The sequence below is a fragment of the Heterodontus francisci genome, chromosome 12 (genome assembly GCF_036365525.1).
Source record: "Heterodontus francisci isolate sHetFra1 chromosome 12, sHetFra1.hap1, whole genome shotgun sequence".
Classification (NCBI taxonomy): domain Eukaryota; kingdom Metazoa; phylum Chordata; class Chondrichthyes; order Heterodontiformes; family Heterodontidae; genus Heterodontus; species Heterodontus francisci.
In genome coordinates, this window is record NC_090382.1 from 25,104,912 (window position 1) to 25,122,196 (window position 17,285).

Here is a 17,285-nt window from a genome sequence, read left to right on the forward strand (position 1 = left end):
CACACCTGGAATATTATGTGCAGTTTTGGTCTCCTTATCTGAGGAAGGACGTTTTTGCTATTGAGGGAGTGCAGTGAAGGTTTACCAGACCAATTCCTGGGATGGCGGGACTGACGTATGAGGAGAGATTGAGTTGGTTCGGATTATATTCGCTGGAGTTCAGAAGAGTGAGGGGGATGGGGGGGATCTCATAGAAACCTATAAAATTCTAACAGGACTTGACAGGGCAGATGCAGGAAGGATGTTCCTGATGGTGGGGGTGTCCAGAACCAGAACCAAGGGTCATAGTCTAAGGATACAGGGTAAACCTTTCAGGACTGAGATGAGGAGAAATATCTTCACCCAGAGAGTGGTGAGCCTGTGGAATTAGCTACCACAGAATGCAGTTGAGGCCAAAACATAGAATGTTTTCAAGAAGGAGCTAAATATAGTTCTTGGGTCTAAAGGGATCAAAGGGTATGGGGTGAAAGCCGGAGCAGGTTACGGAGTTAGATGATCAGCTATGATCATAATGAATGGCAGAGCAGGCTCGAAGGGCCAAATGGCCTACTCCTGCTCCTATTTTCTCTGTTTCTAACCACAACAATCTTCCTTTGAGCTGGGTATGACTCCAACCAGCAGTGTTTCCCCCTGATTCCCATTGACCAGTTTTGCTTAGGTGCCTTGATAAACGAAGAACAAAGAAAATTACAACACAGGAACAGGCCCTTCGGCCCTCCAAGCCTACACCAATCCAGATCCTCTATCTAAACATGTCGCCTATTTTCTGAGGGTCTGTATCTCCTTGCTTCCTGCCCATTCATGTATCTGTCTAGATACATCTTAAAAGACGCTATCGTGCCCGCGTCTACCACCTCCGCTGGCAACGCATTCCAGGCACCCACCACCCTCTGCGTAAAGAACTTTCCACGCATATCCCCCCCTAAACTTTTCCCCTTTCACTTTGAACTTATGACCGCTAGTAACTGAATCCCCCACTCTGGGAAAAAGCTTCTTGCTATCCACCCTGTCTATACCTCTCATGATTTTGTACACCTCAATCAGGTCCCCCCTCAACCTCAGTCTTTCAAATGAAAATAATCCTAATCTACTCAACCTCTCTTCATAGCTAGCGCCCTCCATACCAGGCAACATCCTGGTGATCCTCCTCTGCACCCTCTCCAAAGCATCCACATCCTTTGGGTAATGTGGTGACCAGAACTGCACGCAGTATTCCAAATGTGGCCGAACCAAAGTCCTATACAACTGTAACATGACCTGCCAACTCTTGTACTCAATACCCCGTCCGATGAAGGAAAGCATGCCGTATGCCTTCTTGACCACTCTATTGACCTGCGTTGCCACCTTCAGGGAACAATGGACCTGAACACCCAAATCTCTCTGTACATCAATTTTCCCCAGGACTTTTCCATTTACAGTATAGTTCACTCTTGAATTGGATCTTCCAAAATGCATCACCTCGCATTTGCCCTGATTAAACTCCATCTGCCATTTCTCTGCCCAACTCTCCAATCTATCTATATTCTGCTGTATTCTCTGACAGTCCCCTTCACTATCTGCTACTCCACCAATCTTAGTGTTGTCTGCAAACTTACTAATCAGACCACCTATACTTTCCTCTAAATCATTTATGTATATCACAAACAACAGTGGTCCCAGCACGGATCCCTGTGGAACATCACTGGTCACTCGTCTCCATTTTGAGAAACTCCCTTCCACTACTACTCTCTGTCTCCTGTTGCCCAGCCAGTTCTTTATCCATCTAGCTAGTACACCCTGGACCCCATGCGACTTCACTTTCCATATCAGCCTACCATGAGGAACCTTATCAAACGCCTTACTGAAGTCCAAGTATATGACATCTACAGCCCTTCCCTCATCAATCAACTTTGTCACTTCCTCAAAGAATTCTATTAAGTTGGTAAGACATGACCTTCCCTGCACAAAACCATGTTGCCCATCACTGATAAGCTCATTTTCTTCCAAATGGGAATAGATCCTATCCCTCAGTATCTTCTCCAGCAGCTTCCCTACCACTGACGTCAGGCTCACCGGTCTATAATTACCTGGATTTTCCCTGCTCCCTTCTTAAACAAGGGGACAACATTAGCAATTCTCCAGTCCTCCGGGACCTCACCCGTGTTTAAGGATGCTGCAAAGATATCTGTTAAGGCCCCAGCTATTTCCTCTCTCGCTTCCCACAGTAACCTGGGATAGATCCCATCCGGACCTGGGGACTTGTCCACCTTAATGCCTTTTAGAATACCCAACACTTCCTCCCTCCTTATGCCGACTTGACCTAGAGTAATCAAACATCTGTTCCTAACCTCAACATCAGTCATGTCCCTCTCATCGGTGAATACCGATGCAAAGTACTCGTTTAAAATCTCACCCATTTTCTCTGACTCCACGCATAACTTTCCTCCTTTGTCCTTGAGTGGGCCAATCCTTTCTCTAGTTACCCTCTTGCTCCTTATATATGAATAAAAGGCTTTGGGATTTTCCTTAACCCTGTTTACTAAAGATATTTCATGACCCCTTTTAGCCCTCTTAATTCCTCGTTTCAGATTGGTCCTACATTCCCGATATTCTTTCAAAGCTTCGTCTTTCTTCAGCCTCCTGGACCTTATGTATGCTTCCTTTTTCCTCTTAGCTAGTCTCACAATGTCACCTGTCATCCATGGTTCCCTAATCTTGCCATTTCTATCCCTCATTTTCACAGGAACATGTCTCTCCTGCACGCTAATCAACCTCTCTTTAAAAGCCTCCCACATATCAAATGTGGATTTATCTTCAAACAGCTGCTCCCAATCTACATTCCCCAGCTCCTGCCGAATTTTGGTATAGTTGGCCTTCCCCCAATTTAGCACTCTTCCTTTAGGACCACTCTCGTCTTTGTCCATGAGTATTCTAAAACTTGCGGAATTGTGATCACTATTCCCAAAGTAGTCCCCTACTGAAACTTCAACCACCTGGCCGGGCTCATTCCCCAACACCAGGTCCAGTATGGCCCCTTCCCGAGTTGGACTATTTACATACAGCTCTAGAAAACCCTCCTGGATGCTCCTTACAAATTCTGCTCCATCTAGACCTCTAACACTAAGTGAATCCCAGTCAATGTTGGGAAAATTAAAATCTCCCATCACCACCACCCTGTTGCTCCTACATCTTTCCATAATCTGTTTACATATTTGTACCTCTATCTCACGCTTGCTGTTGGGAGGCCTGTAGTACAGCCCCAACATTGTTACCGCAGCCTTCCTATTTCTGAGTTCTGCCCATCTTGCCTCACTGCTCGAGTCCTCCATAGTGCCCTCCTTCAGCACAGCTGTGATATCCTCTTTGACCAGTAATGCAACTCCTCCGCCCCTTTTACCTCCCTCTCTATCCCGCCTGAAGCATCGATATCCTGGGATATTTAGTTGCCAATCATGCCCTTCCCTCAACCAAGTCTCAGTAATAGCAATATCATACTCCCAGGTACTAATCCAAGCCCTAAGTTCATATTTGGTCAAATGCTGCCTTGATGTCATGGGCAGTCACTCTCACCTCACCTCTGGAGTTCAGCTCTTTTGTCCATGTTTGAACCAAGGCTGTAATGAGGTCAGGAGCTGAGTGGCCCTGGCGGAACCCAAACTGAGCGTCACCGAGCAGGTTATTGCTAAGCAAGTACCGCTTGATAGCACAGTCGATGACACCTTCCATCACTTTACTGATGACTGAGAGTAGGCTGATGGGGCGGTAATTGGCTGGGTTGGACTTTTCCTGCTTTTTGTGTACAGGACATACTTGGGCAATTTTCCACATTGCGGGGGTCGATGCCAGTGTTGTAGCTGTACTGGAACAGCTTGGCTAGGGGCACAGCAAGTTCTGGAGCACAGGTCTTCAGTACTATTGCCAGAATATTGTCAGGGCCCATAGCCTTTGAGGTATCCAATGCCTTCAGTCATTTCTTGATATCACGGGGAGTGAATCATGCAGAGTGAATTAAATTGGCTGAAGTCTGGCATCTGTGATGCTGGGGACGTCAGGAGGAGGCCAAGATGGATCATCAACTCGGCACTTCTGGCTGAAGATTGTTGCAAATGTTTCAGCCTTATCTTTCGCACTGATGTGCTGGGCTCCCCCATCATTGAGGATGGGGATATTTGTGGAGTCACCTCCTCCAGTTAGTTGTTTAATTGTCCACCACCATTCACGGCTGGATGTGGCAGGACTGCAGAGCTTAGATCTGATCTGTTGGTTATGGGATTGCTTAGCTCAGACTATCGCATGCTGCTTACGCCGTTTGGCATGCAGGTAGTCCTGTGTTGTAGCTTCACCAGGTTGACACCTCATTTTGAGGTATGCCTGGTGCTGCTCCTGGCATGCCCTCCTGCACTTTTCATTGAACCAACGTTGGTCGCCTGTCTTGATGGTAATGGTAGATTGGGGGATATGCCAGGCCACAAAGTTACAGATTGTGGTTGGGTACAATTCTGCTGCTGCTGATAGCCCACAGCACCTCATGGATGCCCAGTTTTGTATTGCAAGATCTGTTCAAAATCTATCCCATTCAGCTCGGTGGTAGTGCCATACAACATGGAGGGTATCCTCAATGTGAAGGCGGGACTTCGTCTCCACAAGGACTGTGCGCTGATCACTCCTCCCAATACTGTCATAGACAGATGCATCTGCGGCAGACAGATAGGGGAGGACAAGATCAAGTATATTTTTCGCTCTTGTTGGTTCCCTCACCACCTGTCACACATCTATTCTAGCAGCTATGTCCTTTAGGACTCGGCCAGCTCGTTCAGTCGTGGTGCTACCAAGCCACTTTTGGTGATGGATATTGAAGTCCCCCACCCAGAGTACATTCTGCGCCCTTGCCACCCTCAGTGCTTCCTCCAAGTGGTGTTCAGCATGGAGGAGTACTGACTCCTCAGCTGAGGGAGGGCAGTAGGTGGTAATCAGTAGGAGGTTTCCTTGTCCATGTTTGACCTGATGCCATGAGACTTCATGGGGTCTGGAGTCGATGTTGAGGACTCCTAGTGCAACTCCCTCCTGACTGTATACCACTGTGCCGCCACCTCTGTTCGGTCTGTCCTGCCGGTAGGATGGTGATGGCAGTGTCTGGAACATTGTCTGTAAGGTGAGTATGACTATGTCAGGCTGTTGCTCGACTAGTCTGTAGGACTGCTCTCCCAACTTTGGCACAAGCCCCAGATGTGAGTAAGGGCTGGGTTTGCCGTTGTCATTTCCGGTACCTAGATCGATGCCGGGTGTTCCAATGGCTTCGTTCAGTGGGAGAGTGAAAGGAAGGCAAGTAGCCGGGGACAAGAAGGAAGAGCTGGGAATGCCCCAGGATCACCTCCTCAGGTCAAAAAGGAAGGTACTAAGGATAGAAGTGAGGTTTGTAAGCCGAAGTGTTATCATTGCAACAAAACGGGTCATCTTCGTTCAGAGTGCTGGAAATTGCAAGGTAAACCCATAGGACCTATTGGGGTACGCAAAGCTAGTGCAGAGGTAAAAGACTCTGACAGAGTATAGCAGAGCAGGCTATAGCTTTTACGACAGCTGTGAATGTGAAACCAGCTACAAAAACTAAAATGAGTGTGGAGGTTAAGAATAAAATACCTGAGTGTTGTAATGAATTTTTGTCAAAAGGGAGAGTAACTCCGTATCCTGTAAGTGAGGCAGGAAAACCGATTATACTCAGGGACATAGGAGCAATCCAAACACTCTTGCTGGGGAAAGATACAAGATTTCCACCAGAGGGCACCTTGAACGCTAAAGTTTTAGTTAATGGAATTGGCGACGAGTACATACCCATACCTTTGTATAAAGTACGCCTAGAGAGTGACTTAATATCTGGGATAGTAACTGTAGGTTTGTCCACAGTTTACCAGTAAAGGGAATTGATCGACTCCTGGGAAATGATTTGGCAGAATCAAAAGCATCAGTTTCTCCTATAGTTAGAGGAATCAAGTGAAACTAAGGAAACAGAGCAATTACAGGAACAAGTTCCAGGAATACTTCCTGTGTGTGTAAGCACCCGAGCAATGGCTAAACAGGATCCATTGTCAGAGGTAAATGGGCATCACAAATAGATAGCCAAGTATCTGAAACATTATTTGGGGATTTAGATAATTGAAATGAGTTAACAGGTTGTCTATCATTGCAGCACAGCAAGCTGATCCAGAGATATACCAAATAGCACAGATGGCTCTGTCAGAAGCTGAGGCGAAAGGAGTTTGGGAAGGCCATTATATGGCAAATGGGGTTTTGAGGAGGAAATGGAGACTGCCTCATAGACCTACCAATGAAGACTGGACAGTTGTGGAACAGATAGTAGTACCACCTAAATATCGACAAGGATTAAGGTTGCAGGACATAACGGAATTCGGAAGACCAAATCACACATAACCCAACATTATTACTGGCCAGGTCTTACAAAGGATGAGAAACAATTTTGTAGAACATGCATACCTGTCAAATTGTGGGAAAACCACAACCTAGCATAAAACTAGGGGATGAAGTATTAGCGTTGTTACCGTCACAGGGAGAACCATTAAGAACACAGTTCAGTGGCCCATATAGAGTGATCAAAAGAGTGGGTAAGGTATATTACTTGACTGACATCCCTGATCGCCAGAAGAACCGTTGTGTCACATTAATATGCTCAAACAATATTACTGCTGGGAGGAGGATAAGCCAATACTGGTACGTCAGGTAATCATCAGGAGTTCTGATGAAGGGTCACTGACCTGAAACATTAACTCTGCTTCTCTCTCCACAGATGCTACCAGACCAGAGTATTTCCAGCATTTCTTGTTTTTATTTCAGATTTCCAGCATCTGCAGTATTCTGCTTTTACTATATTAAAAGGTAATGGGGACTGTTGAGAAGGAAAAGGATAGTGAGGATGAGGCAGAAGCAGGCCTAGGAAATTCTCAGATTGAACCTCCAATTATCCGATTAGCAAATACAGAATGGCTAGGAAAATTGAATAATAGGCTTTTACACTTCGAAGCAAAACAGCGTGAAGTCCTAACCAGGGCTTTCACAACATTTCATTACGTTTGTTGGGATAAGTCAGGATATACAACCTTACCCACACATGTGGGTATAAGGGGAACCATTCCTTTAAAAGAACATCTTTGTCGCTTAGGTCCAGATAGACAGGCTCAAGTGGAAGCAGAGGTACAATGCATGCTGAAGGGCAGCTTAGTTGAATCTAGTCAGGACAGCTGGAATTCACAGATGGTCTTGATGCTTAAACCTGGTGGGTCAGGTTAAACTTGCATAGGCTCTAGAAAAGTCACTGTGGTAAAGGTAACAGACTCCTACCCAAATTCTCATTTAAAGGACTGTATGGACAGAGTGGGCGACACCATGTGTCTGAGACACAAATGTATTAGAGGAAACCTGTCAAATTCCTTGGACATCCCAGGGTGAGGGGGAAAAAAAAAAATCAGCTTCTCTTACACTGGATAGGGTTTTCCAGCGTCAAGTGATGCCACATAGGTTAAGGGGTACTCGAGAAACTTCTCAGAGAACAGTGAACCCAGTAGTGGTCGGTGCCCCTAGCTGTGGTGATGAACAATAGGGACACTTGGAAGGAAAACACGAAACTGGAAGACAATCCTTAGAAATTTGAAATGGGTTAATTGGGACAACCTTTTTAGCAAATTTAAAGCCAAATATGTTCTGGTGGAATTTGTTGCTGTAATCTTACCATTTTAGAGAAACTGTACATCTGTAAATACGGGGAAAAAATTAGTTTTTAAAAAAAAACTTATTTTTTCCCCATTGTCATGAAACGCATTCCAGGAATGGTGTTCCATTCTACCAGGGGTGGAGATGTTATGATCCTTTAGTTTTCTTTTCTTTTCTGGGAAGTATGCAATGTGCATTTAAGGCTGTAACAGGAGCAGTACTGCTTTAAGGCAACAAGCTCCAGATACTGTGATTCAAAGAGTGCATTCTCATTGCCACAGGATACAGCCACTCAGGACCAAAGACACAAGATACATTGTTGTCGACTGACATTTGAAACTAGTTGAAAAACTGGCTTTTGAGACACAGTTAACAGGGACAGACAGCTGGACCAGCATATACTGAAGGAAGGAAAGCTCTCTCAATTTACTTAAACTCTATTTATTATACTCTCAGACTTCTGATGTCAAGCCAGATTAATTTTTAAAAGAAAATAACCAATTCCTTTAACTACAGAACTGTAATTGTTGTAATTCATCGTTGGAAAAAAAGAGCATCAATTCAACTGCTATTTTAGAATATGGACTGCTCTACTGTTGAAGAACCTTTTTGCCCCCATTGGATGGCTGTGAGGACTTCAAGCAACCTTGGACTATTCCACATTGGAAGATTTCACTTCGGCAGGAGCGTAAATCTGTAAGGACGCATTTTTTTCTATTTTAAAATGTTGTTTATATCTTAGTAGTGTTTAAGAATTTAGTTTTTCTAATTAAACAGTTAATTTGTTGATCTAAAGACATCTGGTTTGGTTAGTCTCATTCGGGAATTAAGAGATGGTACAATTTGGCTGGGTCTTTCCTTAATTTAGAAAGTTTAAAATGATATGTTAAACAATCTGTGGAGGGACAGGACTGAATCAACAGTGCGCTTCTCCCACCGCAATCAATCGTATATTTTGATTGAGGGCTTTGACTTGAGTTGTCGGTCGTAACACCAGACCCCTCATGATTTTGAATACCTTTATCAAATCTCCGCTCAGTCTTCTCCAGTCTATCTTCATAACTGAAGTTTCTCATTCCTGGAATCATTTTCGTGAAACTTTTCTGCAACCTCTCTCATGCCTTCACATCCTTCCTAAAGCGTGGGCGCCCAGAACTATCCCAACAATACTCCAGCTGAGGCCGAATTAGTGTCTTATACAAGTGCAACACAACCTCTGTTTTTGTACTCTATGTCCCTATGAATAAAGTCCAAGATACTGAATGTAATAGAGGAAGGGACAAGCAAAAAGGAGTACCATAGCAACTATGAGGAAGTGTTTCCTATGCTCAGTATTCTGTTCAGTCAGTGAGAGTCAACTTGTGGATATCACCGATAATTAAAATGCAATTCATCATAACTAATGTGAAACCTAAATTTGGTTTGTAGATGATAAATTGCTTGTGAAGTGCAGAAACAAAAAAAAAAAAATCAATCCTGTTCAATGATGCACAACCATTCAAGGAGGACAACCACTTCATGGTCAAATATTATTTGAAGTTCATCCTGGATAAGAACAAATTCAAACTGCCTTACTCCAGCACTACTCATCTCCTCTGACCTCACTTCCACCCTCTATTTCCTCTTGACAGTGAGAGCTCAGACTTCTTTGCCCCTCTTAGCCATCTCAGCCTTGCATCATTCTGCATAGCCCAATTAGGCCAAAACTAGGAAGGAGAAAATATCCAAGGAAGTAGACAGTGTACCTTTTTTATATTAGGTAGGTCTAACCTCCTAATGTTCCTTGGTTCACAGTGAGTGTTAGTGTTCCCGAATATGGATTCACAGCAGGTCAATACCTTGCACTATTCTGTAACATTTCTAGAATGTGATCAGCTCAAGTTTAGAACTGCACAAGCTTAGTTAAATCTCTTCAATAAAACCAACACAAATCAGGCATTCATTTGTAAAATAAACTACCTGCCACAAACTCCTCTCCCTAGCCACCAAGTCTATTTCTCTTCCTGGCTCTAGTCCACAGCTGAACCAGACTGTTCACAACCATGGCGTCCTACATGACCCCAAGTTGAGCTACCGACTGCATATCATCTCCATGACCATGTCGGTTTACTTCCATCTCTGCCCCTGCCTCAGCTCTTCCACTGCTGAAACCCTCATCTATGCATCTGTTACCTCCCGACTGGACTATTCCAACATACTTCTCGCTGGCCCGCCACCCTGTACCCACTAAACTTAGCCTCATCCAAAACTCTGCTGCCCATAACCTAACTCACACCATTCACCCATCCCTGTGCTCATTAAAACTCTTATCCTTGTTTTTAAATCCCTCCATAGCATAACCCCTCCCCATCTCTAATCTCCACCAGCCCAAACATCACAGATACGTACTCCTATAACTACAGCCCTTGCATATCCTGATTTCCTTTGCTACACCATTGGTGGCTGTGCCTGCAGGTGCCTTGGCCTTAAGATCTGAAATTCCCTCCCTAAAGCACTCTACCTCTCTCCTTTAAGAGACTCTTTACAACCCTCCTCTTATTCTTACCATTCCTTCCTAATATTTTATGTAGCTCAGTGTTTTGTTTGATAACACTTTTGTGAAGCATTTCAGGACGTTTTACTGTGTTAAAGGCTCTATAAATGCATGTTGGAGTTAGTTAATCACAAGCGTAATGATGGTCATTTTGCAGACATTAAATCATCCACCTGGAAAAGACAGACCCCATGACAGTACCCAACTGGCCCACACAAAGGTTTTTGCCTCCTCCATCCCTACCTTTAAGTCTCTTACAGGTGTTATTGCCTGCAAAGAAAAATATCTCATCAGTACTAACATTGCTGTGCACCAAATATGATTAGTTAAAAAAGGTTGATTAAAACTGTAACATTCCTCAAAGCCGTCTGCAAAGTCAGGTTGGCTTAACAGTTGACTAAATATTGGAGAGTAAGGTATATAAATTGTGAAATAAGTTGGCCATGTCTGTGGTCAGACAATTCCAACTAGCACAATCCACTGGAAGAAATTTAAAAATGTTCCAACATATATTTAAATGAGATTAACCTGAATTTGGGACTCAAAATTACAGTGGTAATTTTAAATTTTTTTGAAGAAATTTATCAAAAGCACATCTAATGTCGAATTAAAAAGCGATACATAAATTCAACTGTAAATGGGGTCAGGGCACTAGCCCAAAATTTTACAGTCTCTACTAAAATAGTTCAGCTCAGGCAGCAGCGGGGAACAATATCTGGCTTCAGCACTCCTTGGTCAGGGAAGAAAAAAACCCAAAGGACTCCTTTTCCTGCTTGCCATCCAGTGAACTTCACTAGAAGGTGCACGTGTGAGCAGATGGGAGCCGGCATGGTTATGATGCATCATCCCTCCATCCCGGATATATCCCTGCCTGCAGCTCAAGTCAAAAATGACCACCTGGACAAGATACCCCATGAGCGCCACCAGTGCATCACCACCATCAGGAGTTGGGCAAACTGGTGGGGAGAGTAAAATGTCTTCTGCTTAGCTATCATCAGCAAGAATCTTAGAATGCTCCTCCCAGAACCCATCTCCAATGATGTCCACATGTAACGGGAGAACTTTGTTGCGAGTCCTTTTAACCACAAAATGTTTCCCCTCTGGTGCATCCGGGGTTGTGGCCCTTTTATCAATAGTTTCTTCAACCTTAAGGGGAAAAAAATCAGAGACATCTCAATACCCATAAACTTGTTAGATTCTGAAACTAAATTGGTCTTTATTTCACAATGATAAAATGATTTTAAAGGAGTTTAACAACCACCATCTGAACAGGATAAATTTCATCCCAAATGCAAATTAAAACAAAACATTTGACTTATTCCCAGGATGGCAGGATTGTCCTATGAAGAGAACCAGGGGAAAGCCACTTAGGACCGAGATAAGGAGAAATTTCTTTACTCAGGGGGTTATGAATCTTTGGAATTCCCTACCCCAGAAGGCTGTGGAAGCTCAGTCACTGAGTATGTTTAAAGCAGAGATTGACAGATTTCTAAACACCAATGACATTAAGGGATATGGGGATAGTGTGGGAAAAAGGCATCGAAATGGATGTTCAGCCATGATCGTACTGAATGGTGAAGCTGGCTTGATGAGCTGAGTGGCCTACTCCTGCTCCTATGTTCCTATGTACAAGCAAAGGGCATTCAGGCCCAATAAGATTGTCCTATTAAAGGATCAACTTCACCATATCTCCTGGACACAAAACTCTCCAGTAGAGGATCAAATTGCCTATGAAACTATTTAAACTACCTACTTGAACAGCCTTTTCTTGTAAGTTATGCCCAACTCATTATAATCAGGCTGAAAATGTTTTACACAACTTCCCTTCTTGCATCCCCTGGTATTTGAACTCCATAGTGAACATCTACATCTGCTAGATAAGGAATCAATCTTATTCTCTTTGGAATGGTTTAGCTAATCCAGTATTCGATTACTCGTGCTTGGAGTACATCATGCAACCTGGAAGCTTCAGCACACTCCTAAACCCAGAATGTGTCATGAACTCAGAATCCCCACTGCCTCCATGCTCAACCTCTGAATACCTGTCGATTATAAATATACCAAAGGGTTTCTTTTCTTACAATACTTCCTCTTTTAACTTGTTTTGATTTTGGTTCCTGGTGTAGGCGGAAATGAGGAGGGTGCTGCAGTGGCAGCTGAGTAGATGGCCTTGAACCAGCAATGAAAACTGATCACAGTGAAAATCCTGGACATTCAATGGTTGGTATTCCAACTCTATACAGCAGTCCTCACCTTATGCCATATCAGCACAGTTCCTTTCCTATAGATTTCTGGTTCATTATTGTAGTTAATATTGAACTCCAAAAATAAAATCTCATTTTTGTCTGCTGCAATTGTGCCCTGTGACCAAAAGAGAAAAAAATGCATCATTTAGTGAAGTAAACAATGCCTATCCAAGATACAAATTTAAAAATAAGCAGTTCTTAAACATTAAAGATTAAAGACTTGTATTTATATAGAAAGTTATTACACCTCGCAAACAACTCAAAGCACTTCACATAAGTTATTTGAATCGTGATAATATTGGCAAATTGGCAGCTATTTTACACAACAGGATCCCACAAACAGCAATGAAAATAATGACAAATTATTTTAGGTGGTGTTAGTTAAAGGCAGAGTGATGGCTAGGACACCAGACGAGCATTCTGCTCTTCTCTAAATAATGCCATGGGATCTTTAGTGTCAACCTAAACAAGATATATCAGTTTAATACCTTGCCTGAGGGACTGCACCTCCAGCAGTGCAGCACTGCACTGAAGCGACAGTCTAGGTTGGTTGGTTGGCTTCCTTCCATCAATGAAAGATGGACATGCAGCAAACAATCCGTTTAAGCGGGGGGGTCTTCTCTTGGTGCACCTTTGTTAATGGCTGTGAACCCTTGAGATGTAGGTTCTGCCACAAGTGCTGCACGTGAAGCTGGCGAGCGATGCTGAGTGTTGTTGTTTTTAAACATTTGCGCCTGTTGCCAAGCTGCTGTAGCAACTGGTCATGGTGGTAGTGCACACCAGTCCACAGGATGTGTCACCATTTCCTTCTTTCGCCACCTAGTGACTTCAAAGTGCAATAGTCGACATTTAGCACCTTCATGTCACGCTAGCAAGCATCCTTGAAGCAGAGCTTTGGGTGCCCCACAGGTCATCTGGCCCCAGCTACCTCACCATACAGAAGGTCTTTGGGTATGCCACGGTCTTCCATCTGTGGAAATATCTGAGCCGCCTTTTTGATTAGTGCCAACACAATAAGGAGCTCGGCCTTTGACAGGACTGCTGCATTTGTGATTTTGTTCTGCCAGGATATACCCATAATGCGCCAAAGATGGAAATTATTGAGCTTTTCATGGTAGCTGTAAGTTGCCCATACAGCAAAGTGCTGAGAACATAGGCCTTATAAACCATGAGCTTGGTCCTAAGGACCAGCTTGGTGTTATTCCACGTGCGTTTCGCAAGTCAGCCAAAGATGGTAGCTGCTTTCCTGATGCGTGCGTCAAGCTCTGCATCATGGGACAGATTGTCTTGTTACCGTTGACCCAAGGTAGCAGAATTTGTCAACCACTTCCTGTTGGGTGTTATCTAGTGTGATCAGGGGCAGAGATGCAACACCTTGTTCCATGACCACGGTTTTCTTGAGGCTTCTAGTCAAGGAGAACAAGTTACAGGCACGGGAGAGAGTCAGTGAGTCTGTAGCTGAGTTTCTGTGTGAAAGACTAGCACAGCATCATCAGCCTAGAGGAGTTCTCTGATTAGGGCGTGTTGTGTTTTTGTCTTTGCGTTCAGCCTGGATAGATTGTAGAGCTTGCCGTCTGATCTAACGTGCAAGTAGACTCCTTCCCTATCTTCAGGGAAGGCGAAGGTCAGGAGCATGGAGATGATGATGCCAAACAGAGTGGGAGCTAGGACACAACCCCTGTTTCACTCCATTCTTCACTCTGAAACTGTTGGAATAGGAGCCGTCAAACTCTACAGTGCAGTGCATGTCGTCATGGAAGGAGCGGATGAGACTGAGGAGCTTCAGTGGACAGTCAATTTTTTCCGAAATCTTATAGCTCTGCTGACTGTGCCAAATGCCTTAGTGAGATCTACAGAAGTAAAGTAAAGGGGTAAAAACCTACGGTAACGTCTAGATTGTGAGCTCGGATTATGATGTAGGGCTTGAATCCACAACCTGCCGACTATCAAATGAGCCAGTGACATCAATTCCTTGCCCGAGAGGGCCAGCGATCAAGGTAGAAGAGGTTAGAATGCAGAGAAGTGCTGGACAGCACAAGGCTTTTTCCTCCAAAACCCTTTAAAAGTACCTCGTTTCAAATCGAGAGACAATTGCCAGCAGCAGCCCTCAACTAGGGAAGTGAAAAGTTAAGCCTCAAAGTGATCAGTATGTCGCAACTGCTGCTAAAAGTGCACTTGTCTGGTACCTGTGCGAAAACAATTGGAATCCACTGTGAGGTCCTCCATAATCAGATGGCCTGCTGACTCTCAAAACTCATGCAAGTATTGCAAATTTGGCATTGCTCAATAGGACAACCCTGATTGTTTTACTGCAATAACAGGCACGTGGACTCAGGAGAGAGAATATCAATAATCTTTATTTATCAAATGCATATAAACCCAACAGTACTTATGAGTTAGGCCCATTTAAACAGACTCATTGGAGGTTTGTGAACTAAGCCTTCTGACTACTCACGGTACACTCTCAAGACTATTTAGTCCCAATAGTTTTTCAACATACCCAGTTCGCAAGGTTGATGCCCAAGTGCATCAGCAGTCCTGCCACATCCAGTGGTGAACAAGTAAACTACTAGCAGGAGGAGGAGGAGGCGGCGCCACAAATATCCCCATCTTCAACGATGGGGGAGCCCAGCACATCAGTGCAAAAGACAAGGCTGAAGCATTTGCAACCATCTTCAGCTGGAAGTGCTGAGTTGATGATCCATCTCAACCTCCTCCTGAAGTCCCCAGCATCCCAGATGCCACTCTTCAAACAATTCAATTCACTCCACGTGGTATCAAGGAACGGCTGAAAACACTGGATACTGCAAAGGGTATGGGCCCTGACAACATTCCACAATAGTGCTGAAGACTTGTGCTCACAAAACTTGCCCCGCCCCGAGCCAAGCTGTTTCAGTACATCTACAACACTGGCATCTACCCGGCAATGTGGAAAATTGCCCAGGTATGTCCTGTATACAAAAAGCAGGACAAATCCACCCAGCTAATTACTGCCCCAGTCTACTCCCGATCATGAGCAAAGTAATCGAAGTTGTTATCGACAGTGCTATCGAGCAGCACTTACTCAGCAATAATCTGCTCACTGATGCTCAGTTTGGGTTCTTCCAGGGCCACTCAGCTCCTGACCTCATTACAACCTTGGTCCAAACGTTGCCAAGAGTTGAACCCAAGAGGGGAGGAGAGAGTGACTGCCCTGGACATTAAGGCAGCAGCTGACAGAGTGTAGCATTAAGGAGCCCTAGCAAAACCTACAGTCAATGGGAATCGGGGGAAAACCCTCCACTAGTTGGAGTCATATCTAGCACTAAGGAAGATAGTTGTGATTGCTGGAAGTCAATCATCTCAGCCCCAGGACATCACTGCAGGAGTTCCTCACCGACCCGGAAATATCATACCAAAACATTACAACCGAGTCATTTTATTATTCCCAAGAAACATCTGTAAACCAGAACATCCTTTTATAACCAGTTAACCATTTTTTTTGAACGTATGTGTGCGCGCACATGAGGGTTAGGAAGAATAAGAAGTCTGAAAAGGATCCTTTCACATATAGAGTTATCTCATTATTGTTTAAGACTTAGTTTATTAATAGTTAATTTTGTTGTTGTTTAAAGAAACCTGATTTGGTGTGTTTTATTCTGGGGGACAAATAGAGTGTTTAATTTGGCTACTTTTCGGTAGGTGGGAAACTTTACAAATATGCTGTGACCTGTGGAGTAGTGGGTCTGAGTTAACTGTGCATTACTCCCGCCTTGATTGTAACATATTAATTGGAGGCTCTAGTCAGGATCGTTTTCAATGCGAATTACGTTAGAGGGGAGCAATAATTTGAAAGAGAAATAAGAAGACCAGGCTTCTTGTATAAAGGTAAAGGCTATACCATCTGAATGGCATTAGCAGTTGCAGCAGTTTTGCTGGGAAGGAAGAATGTGCCCGAGTAACTTGACAACTTTAACCCAAGATTAAACTGAAAGATTTGGCAGGACAATTGGGGTTAGAATTGAAATCAAATGCTAAAAAAGAGATAATTGACGAAATTGCCCAACATTAGAAATTGGAAGATGACAGCAAGTCAGATAGTGATGCAGTTGAATTGGCTAAAATTCAGTTAGAAATGGAAAGACTTAGGCTTCAACAGGAGAAAGAAAACTTGAGGCTGAGAAAGAACTGAAAATGAAAAACTTGAATTTGAAAAAGAGGAAAGGGAGAAAGAGCATTTCAGAGAGAAAGTGAAAGAGAAGCAAGGCAATTTAAATTAAAGGAGATGAAACAAAGACAAAAGGGTAGTCTTGACTCTAGGGAAAATTCTGGTCAGTAAGAATTTGAATCCAGCCCAGGACCCAGCAAAAAACTGTTCAAATTTATACATGCTCTCCCTAAGTTTGAGGAAAGTGACATTGAGGCATTTTTCATTTTTTTGGAAAAAACAGGCAAACAAATGAAATGGCCAAAGGAAAGTCGGACACTGCTTATGCAAAGCAGGTTGACGGGCAGAGCTCATGAAGTTAATGCCATGCTTTCTGAAGAGGCTTCTGCAGATTATGAGATGGCAAAAAAGGCTATTCTCACTGCGTATGAGTTAGTCCCTGAAGCTTACCGACAGAAGTTTCAGAACCTCTGGAGATTGACTGGGCAGACTTATGGCTTGTGAATATGCCAAAATCCTTTGTCCATCACCCTCACAAACCCAAGTAGGATAGAAAGAGAGAGTGAAAGGAAGGCAAGTAGCCAGGGACAAGAAGCAGCAGCTGGGAACGCCCCAGGCTCCCATCCTCAGACCAGAAAGGAAGGTGCCGAGGGTGGAAATG

At 43.8% G+C, this 17,285-nt stretch overlaps 1 protein-coding gene across 6 annotated transcripts in view; it reads right to left on the reverse strand.

The window, feature by feature from the left end:
- Nucleotides 1-8,123: 8,123 nt before the first annotated feature.
- thg1l (tRNA-histidine guanylyltransferase 1-like) overlaps nt 8,124-17,285 on the reverse strand; it is an 86,513-nt gene continuing 77,351 nt past the window's right edge. For all 6 annotated transcript variants that reach the window (XM_068043208.1, XM_068043207.1, XM_068043210.1 and 3 more), the window contains 2 exons: nt 12,485-12,592; nt 8,124-11,377 (listed from right to left, as the gene is read on the reverse strand). In XM_068043208.1, coding sequence (XP_067899309.1) covers nt 11,216-11,377; nt 12,485-12,592 — 270 coding nt within the window. In that variant the 3' untranslated portion in view covers nt 8,124-11,215. The remainder of the gene's footprint in view (nt 11,378-12,484; nt 12,593-17,285) is intronic.